The sequence below is a fragment of the Acanthisitta chloris genome, unplaced genomic scaffold (genome assembly GCF_000695815.1).
Source record: "Acanthisitta chloris isolate BGI_N310 unplaced genomic scaffold, ASM69581v1 scaffold5421, whole genome shotgun sequence".
NCBI classification, from domain to species: Eukaryota; Metazoa; Chordata; class Aves; order Passeriformes; family Acanthisittidae; genus Acanthisitta; species Acanthisitta chloris.
The window spans coordinates 59,868-68,909 of NW_008656481.1; the positions used below are offsets into that span (position 1 = coordinate 59,868).

Consider the following 9,042-nt stretch of genomic DNA (forward strand, 5'->3'; position numbering starts at 1 on the left):
GATCAATCTGAAGCTGATGTTGGCATCTTGTGTGTCTAATGCTTTTTAGCAAAGTACTCTTCCCTTATCTCTGAGGGTCAGGGAATCCTCCTGTGAAAAACCCGTCTGCTTCTCTGAACCTGCACTTTCATACACTTGCCAAAAGTCTTCTCTCCCCTTGTGCCACCTTTCATGGCAGACCACTCAAACCCACTGCAGGGACTATTCTTCCCACTCTTTCTGAAGAAGCACACTTCCTTGTTCTGCCTTTGGTTGTGGTCCTTGACACCTTATTTCTCACAGCTGGAGGTTTGTGGGCTCAGTCCAGGTCCGTTTTGAAGATCTGTCCACAGGTCTCACTGTTCTTGCAAGAAAGGACATTCACCCATTAAATGGCAATAGCCTCCTATTTGGTGTAACTTCAGGATGGAAAGGCAGAATGTTTCAAACTCATCACTAAACTGCTTCTTGGAGTAATAGAAATGTCTCTCGATATGCCTATAATGATCTTCCTTTCAATATACTTTGAACCTGCTGCTCTGGTAATCTTCAGTGATAAGTTTGGTTCAATACCTGTGGTTCCATGTGTGGTGTAGGAAGTTCTCTAATTTTAGAGCCTATTAATCACTTACAAGTCTATGGTAGTATTATTTTGTGAATGCTTTATGAGGCTTAGGCCAACAGCCTATTTACTTGGTTTGCCTTTTTTCTTCTTTCCCAGGTGACTGGCCTGGCTTTTCAAACTGTACTGTGAGATTGTTTTCTTTTCCATGCTTCATTAAGACCGAGCATTTGCTACCCTCTTTTCCAACATTGCCTAAGTCTTGGTACATGCACTGTTGTCACTCCCTTTTATCTTTTTCTATAAATTTCCCAACATGTTGAGTGAGTGGAAATTTACAGATGGAGCTGCTGATGTGCTTTCATGTAGAGCATATTTTCTTTTACAGCTGTATATTCCATATTTTAATTTTCCTTCATTGATACCAGCAGTTACTTTTATGCCTGGAAGGCAAGCTGTTCTCACGCTCCTCTATAGTTTCTTATAGCAATAGTTCTTTGTAGATTGGTTGGTGAGGAGGACTGAAAGGTTATAGGGCTGTTACATTCCAGAAAGACACTGAATTATTTAGTATCGATGCTTCTACCTAAAATGAAGGCATCCTCTGACTCCAAGTTCAACAGTGGCACTGCCATCATCTGCTTGAGCACACTACTGCTATAGAAAGCTCATGGGCTGCCTGGAGAGCTTAAACATGGACAGATTTCAAAAATGTTTTAATGCTTAGAAATAATAGTTACAGCAAGAAAGAGATTTGAGCTTTATACACACAAGAATCTTGTGTTAAGAGTCTTGGCTGTTAATAGGCAGTTCTGCTGTGACTCTATGTGAGGTAGCAGCCACAAGCACCTGCACCAAAGAGTAGATGCCTATAGTGGCTGAACCAAAAATGCAAGTGGTATAAAATACTTGTACAACTAGTTAGGAGTTAAAATAAATATATATGTTTAAATTCATATATTTATTACACCTTATAGTGCCATATGTTGCATGTATTTAGAACTGTGCATGTACAGAATGGAGTGGTAGAGGTTCACTTCAGAAAACTCATAGATGTATGAATCCAAATAGTTTTATTTGCTATAGGAAACATCTTAAACCATTCTTTCAATGAAGAGCAAGACAAATTTCCCTTTACTTCCAATCCCATTTTAAGTGCCACAGTGTATGGTTCTTTGAGTTTTGTAGTATAAGTACTCAATCAGAGGGGTTTTGCACTAACAGTCCATTCAAAGGAACGTAGTTGTTAAAAAGTCTCTAGAAAAACAAGAAGGTGGCATCAATCAACATCCTCCCATGTTAAAAATTTTAATACTAAATACACAACTGGAGCAAACTGACTTCCATGCAATTTGAATGAGCTACATCAGTTTATTCCAAAAGAAACTCAGCCAGTGAATGAATCACAACTAAATTGTCAAAGGGGAAAGAAAGCCAACAAGACAAAACTGCACAAAATGTCCATGGAATCTCTCAGGCTTCATTCCATTGCCTTCCCTAAAGAATTAAAAAACTGATAATTATACCAATTTCAGTGTTGAGATTAACATTGTTTCTTGACCAGTGCAGGTATTCCTTGAAAATCAAATTCAGAAGTTGCTTCTCCGGTCATTTGCCTTTGAAAACCAAAATAATAACAATATTCTTAGTGTGTTCTCTAGAGATGTGTGAGAGGAAATTAATTTAGATATTACTATTTTTAAAAAAAAGAGCAGTTAAAAAATAGGATGATTTCTGAAATAAAGTCTTATATAACTTTTATAAACATTCTGAGAGGTACCTATGCTGAAACATGGTGCTCGATTTCTTACTGAACTAACTTTCACATTAACTTAAAAACAAAAGCACGTTCTTATTTTTATATGATTAGACCTTGGAAGTCATAGTCATTCATTAAATACTGGTGGGTGATTTTGTCTTTTTTCCTTTTTTGTGAGGGTAAGGTCAATGCCTGTTGTTTGAACTGGCAGAGTATTATCTGCTCCTTCCTTAGGAATAACACACTGCTTATCTTATCTGACCCATGACCTAATGTCACAGTGACCCAGTGCTGTGAAACTAAGGTATCACACGCCTCATATATTCTGTACTGAGAGTAAGTTCATACTGCGCTTCCTCCTGATGACATAAATCTATCTGATACTCTGACACTAGAAAGTGCTGATCCAGATCCTTCGTACCCTTGCAGTGGTTCTGTGGTATGAAGGAAGAAGTCACTAAGGTAAAGATCCATGAAATCAAACATTAATCACCATTATACCTAAGAATATTGGCTTCTAGGAGGAAAAAATCCAGTGCTTTCCTCTTCATTCTGAAAGAATTTTGCACATTTCGGGTGGAACCACAACACGAGTAGCAATTTTGAGAATTCATTATATATTTGTACAACTCCACTCTTCGAAACAAAAATCCAATAAGCCTGATTCCTTACTTAGGAGAGACTGAAGATTTGCAGCCCTAATACACTTGGACTGATGCAAAGAAAAAAGAAAGACTTGAGACTTTTCTTCTTTCTGAGATTCTTGCCCCAGTGACATAGGCACTGTTCCTCCAAGGATAGAAAAGTATCTTCATGCAAGATAACAGAGGATCATGGGTCATTTTCTGAAGTGGGAACAGTTTTGTGTGCTCACAGTGCCTCCTGCAAAAGGGTTGTGGTGCTAAGTCTGCTAAACACAATAAATGTTACACAAGTATTTTTCCCTCCAGATAAGTTACCAGCCATGATAACTCCAGCCAAGCACACAATTAGAGGCAGTGCCTCATCCTACAGAACAAGGCCTATGACCTATTAGTGCAGCACACAGAGCTCATCATGTCCTATATGTGCCATCATCATTTCTTCCCCAGAATGACTGATCTGGAGACATGACATGGCTAAATTTCAGGGCTACCTGATTTGCTGTCAGTACCAATGCCACAGCAGCTAATCACTCTGTGACCATGAAGTCTAAGTTAGGGTTAAGATAAACTTGGAGAAGTTATCTTCTAGTGCAATAGAATTACATAGCAAACACCAGTCCTCAAATATGACATGACTCAAATCTCAGATGGCAAGTTGTCTAACATTTAACCCTACTGAGTGACTTGGGACATAGTATATACTGAAAGGGGAGGGGAAATCCTGTAGCCACTTAATCAGTATGCTGGTTGATGAGCCAATGATGACAGTGATGGCAGTGGACTATCAGGCTTCTGAATGTGTTTTCCATATTTGAATGAAAATAAAACAATCTGAGCTTCTTAGTAAAGCTAAGTTGCAACAAAATAATCTGTCTTCAGATTGAGAATGTCAGAGTTAGATTCCACGCTCCTCCTCTTAATTCCATTCTTTTATCTGGAAATGACAGGCAAATCCATGCTAGGCATCAGGAACAGTCCCACTAACTGCTCCACAAAATGCACAGAGATGTGGCTTTATCTTAACAGCATATGTTAACAAAAAGAAAATTAATCAAAATAAAATTTGACAGCTATACTAGAAATCTAAACCAACAGCATTTTTCAAGCCATGCATACACCAAAAGCTAGACAATAAATAAATAGCATTGCTACCTCTTCTATTTTTCAAACCTTCTATCTTATTCCCTCAGTTATCCCTCCATTGGGGGTGCGCCAGCATCACAAACTGGGATAACAGTAGGGAATTGGGCCAGTTGGTTATTTTCTAGTAAAGGGAATGGAAGTAGAAAAAAAAAGCCCCAAACCTTTTAAAGTAATCTAATATAACAAAATCCCTTTGTGAATGTACTAGAATCAGCATATGGCAATTTAGCCCAACCTAGAACGCATTCTTATTCATTAGACAATGTCTCAGGAGAGAATATCAAACATTATCTTGGAGGCTATGCTGCACTAGCAAATGCTGAATGTTTTGAGAAAAAAATTCAAGGAGTAAATGTTAAATATGAATTAGGTGTGATTTTTTCTATTAGAAATCTTTAGAAATGAGCAAAACTGAAGGCTAAAAATCGCTTCACTTAACCAACTGATGATGCCTATTTTAACCTGCTAGGGTTGCTTGAGAGCTGTTTTGCTAATCCCTGCTTTGTCATTAGGCTATATATTAGCAGGATGGAAATGGCATCACTGCACCATAATTCAGCAATGTGAATACAGAACAAGGAGAGTGCAGAGCTATCGGTGGCAGTACAACAGCAGATAATAAGACTCGGTTACTCAAGCAGAATATGTTGTGTAAAGACAGTTGCAATGTAGAAGCAATAGCTCTAATCAGGTTAATTAGGCTGTATTCATGTTTCATTTATGGTGCAAGTGCCCTGTAAATTCAAAGCAGTCTACCTCATCTCACTGCACTCCTTCTACAGCCATCACACTCTCTGTAACACTTGACACCATATATTTTCTTCCTTTAAAAGAAAAAAATCCCAAGGTGTTTGCCATTGCTTTTTAACAATTCCTTTTTTTCATTGCTTATGGCTGAAAGAATCAAAAAAGGAAGAGATACAGGTTGTGCATAAAGCCTATGCTCACATTAAATTTCCTTCCTCTGCAACCAAATTAGGCACTTGGAAGTTGTTTGTGGAGGGCCTGTTTAATTGTATTTTATTTATTTTTCATGAATTTTCTTTCTCACTAACATGAAATGTTGAATGTTTAAGAAAAACCGTATTTGCTTTAAAAGGTATGGCTCTCACCTTTCCTCCTTTTATCCATTTCCTTAAAGTGATAGACCTCCTATTTATTCCCTCAGAACTAGCTGGAATGATGTGTCTGCTTTGAAGAAAGGATTAGAGCCCAGTGCTGTGACCCTCAAACTCTAGCTGTGTCTCCTCTCCACTTACTGCATTTATTAGATTGTTCCTTTAAAGTAATAATGGGTACAACATTTCTGAGATCACTTTCTCTTCTCCCCCAAGAAAACAAGCCTGGGTAGAGGAGCTATTAAAAAGAGAGAAGACATGCTGCAGATGAAGAGAACATGGCAGTCTGCACCATCATAATTATTATAGCTGTTATTTTAGCCATCGGGTGTCTACATGCTGATTTTGAGCTTAGACTCAGTGTGCTCCATTAGAAAAAGAAATGTAGTATTTTCACTACTCATTTTTAATCAATCTATTTGTGTTACACCTTAATTATAAAACCTTTTATTAAATTTGAAAAATTTTATACCTCCACTTTAATACGTATGTGGTATTTCAATATGTCAATATGATGTTAATAACAATGCTTAAATAAATATTCTTCCTTTCATGGTCCTGTATATAATATGAATTTTTTCTTGTACATTCTCTCCTGTGGAATTGAGCTAGTTGAGCACGTTAGCACAATATTACTGCAGAGGTCAAGCTGTGGCACTGATGAGCAGCACCATAAAAGCAGGTTGACCAAAGCAGGACAGTTTTGCATGTTACCACTTACAGTATTATATTGCTGCTGTGCACTTACTTTCATTCTGGCTACAAAAAAGATGTGACTGTTTGTAAGGAATTTCTAGCTGCATTTGCCAGTATATACTTGCCAAGGTGTGCTGCTGAATTTCATAGGGCTCACAGTCGTGGTGCATCTTGTCATATCTCACAGAACTTAGCACCCTAGAAGAAAATATCAAGGAGAATCTATGTGCACCTATTTTTTCACCATGTGAACAGATATGTAAAATCTTTAGATTTCAGGATATCTCAGTAGTGAAGGAGCCCAAACGAAACAGCCCTAATTTGACTTCTGGTAGAGTAGCAGTGGAGCAGAGGGGCCATGCTACTGCATCCCTGACTCCATCTCAGGTCTCCCAGCACCACAAGAAGGAACTACTTTATTCCTCAGTCAGGTGGCATTGCTCCAAGCAAATGAAGTACTCATATAAAGGGGCTGTTTGATGGGGTCTGCAGTAAATATATCTTTAGGCCCGATGGTGAAGAGCTCAGGACCTGTGGTCAGGTTTCACCCTTCTCCCTGACAAATAGCAATGGCAGACAAAGCCTTGTTCTTCTCCTGGAAGACAGTCTGGCTGCCTGACTATGTGCAGTACTTACAAGTGTGTTGCACCTTTCACAGCCTCAAGGAAATACCAGATGTACATTCCTGAGCTCTCCTTCCTGCCCCCTCAGTAACCCTTGTACCCAGGTGGTTTTTTCATGATATTTAATTTACCATTTGACCAAAAGACAAACTTAAATTCAAAGTAAATGTTAAACACTTGCAAAAAATATGTATAACTGAAGTTAGGGAGCAAATTCCCTCCTTACTTAGTTTTGCTAAGGATTGATCTAAATGTTATTGCTATAAGTGGGAAATACTGGATATATTTTCCCAAGAGTAGCAGCAGTCAAAGCCCCATGAGAAAACACTGAGAAGGACCTGATGCTCCCAATTCACTGAGGTCCTTCTGGAAATGTAACTCACTTTATTAGATTCTTCTTAAAAACAAAGAAATTAATTTCCCTCCTGTTTTCATAGTATAAACTTTCACTATTAGCCAGAAGCTAATGTGTTGGTCATACTGGCAAGATTTGTCTTCCCAGGTGTGGGTAACAAGATATGCTTGCAAAGACAGCCATGGTAGATACCATGGAAAGATATTCTCTTTGCATGCCTATGAGCTCTAAGGTATCTCAGTCCTGAACCTATGAAATCAATCACAAATCCTCCTCTAAAAGTAGAGTTTGAATGTGTCAGAGCAAGGTGTGTCTCCAAAGCTGTGACCCTTAACAAGAGTAAATTATCAGGAGATTGAAGACATGACTGGAGAAAAGCTAAATTATTTCAGTTATGGTGGAGGAACTATACTTAATTTAAATTTTAGTTATTGTTTTACTGTATAACTTCAGTGTAGAGAAACGGGTGGAAATAGCAAGCAAGACATTTTGAAAATTCAACCTCTTTTTCACATAGAAAGTAAGGTAGTTGAAATCATGAGGTGATTTGAAGTTGTCAGCATTCATGACATCAGAAATGTTTATTTTTTGATTGATCAATAGGCATTCTAACATGCACTTATTTGTCAAACTAACATACCAAAAGAAACATGTGATATCACATGCCCTTATAAAAGAGAAACCTACCACATTCACCTTTACTTTATCCTCATCATGAGGGGCTTGATATTAGCCCTGGTTTTAACCTTGGTGGGTAAGTAACTAACTTATCTGCTTCGATTAATTTAAAGTAATATATTCAGGATAAGGTTTCAGAACCTAAATAAAGCTCATTTACAAACATGAACTTTAGCATTTTATAGAAAAAATATTTTAATGACAATTTTTTGTTGTTTAGGGGGAAAAAAAGGCTTTTGGCTAGTGCTGAAATAGAAGTTAAGTAGAAGGGGCTATGCTATATGTACAAGATGAGATAAAGCCTTTTATACTAAAATAGATTAAAATCTTGTGTGGGTTTTTTTCTTTGTCAATTTATTAAATTTTTTTCTTCTCTTTTAGGGAGCCAACATCTTAATTACCGTAAGTAATTTTCCTATCAGCTAATATAATTATAATAAGTGAAATTAAAAATAGAATCTGAAAAGTATATCAGTGTTTAATATAGTTTTAGAGCATTTAATTTTGTTCAGGTGCAATGCCAAAATGAACAAATTAATCTTTTTTTGTTCCATACATTCTAATACATGTACTTTAATATGTTCTGTACAGTCTCTATAATGTTTTATGGCACTCATTTCATTGCAGAACCCGATTTCAGTGAAAACAAGGTTTATACATTTGATTATGAAAGCACACTTCTCAGTGGACTTCCAGAGAAAGGACTTGCAAGAGCTGGAATAAGAATAAAAAGTAAAGTGGAAATTAGTGGTATTGGGCCAAAACTTTGTCTTATTAGGGTAAGAAAATGTATTCAATTTGAAAGGTAAAATTCTCATCATACTTGACTAAATTTTTAAGTTTTTGGGAAGTAATTAAGTTTCATCATGTGCTGTGCTTACTCAAGGAGAATGTAACTAACACTGTTATATTTTATGCACTGCCCTAAATTCTATTTGCACTTTGCCAAGTAATTCTCAGCTCAAGCCAACCTTGGGCTTGAAGAATTTCTTCTGCTTTGTGGTCAGGGAGACAATGGAATGCAATTTCAAATGCACAATAATTTATTACTGGATCAATCCAATTGTTCCAAACTGTACAACCTAGGATTATTTAATCAACTGATTTCATAACCAGCACACAAAAGGCAATAAAACATGCAACAGTAGTTGGATGTGATTCAATATTTAGCATAATTAATGTCATCTGGTAGCTTCTTTTTCTGAAGGGTCCCAAGTGACATTCTTTGTCATACTCAACTGTATATTTTTACTGCATGCTGAGTAATTACTAAGATTTTTGATTATGTTAAAAACACTTTTGCCTTTAACAAAAGCCTATACATGCTTGTAATAAGTGTATTGAAATTCACCCCTCAATTGCTTTACAGAAACTCCACTTAGTCCTCTGTATATGGGGAAGAAAAATGATCAATCAAAAAACTTTTATTTGGCAAATTGAAAACTGCAGGTTAAAAAGACTGGTGACTGTCTGATGAATGGTTAT

General features: G+C 37.0%; 1 protein-coding gene across 1 annotated transcript in view; it reads left to right on the forward strand.

The window, feature by feature from the left end:
- The first annotated feature begins 7,593 nt into the window (after positions 1 to 7,593).
- Positions 7,594 to 9,042, forward strand: part of LOC103811385 (vitellogenin-1-like) — a 42,479-nt gene continuing 41,030 nt past the window's right edge. Inside the window, exons 1-3 of the mRNA XM_009084355.1 lie at positions 7,594 to 7,633; positions 7,939 to 7,959; positions 8,185 to 8,336. Of these exons, the coding sequence (XP_009082603.1) occupies positions 7,594 to 7,633; positions 7,939 to 7,959; positions 8,185 to 8,336 (213 nt within the window). The remainder of the gene's footprint in view (positions 7,634 to 7,938; positions 7,960 to 8,184; positions 8,337 to 9,042) is intronic.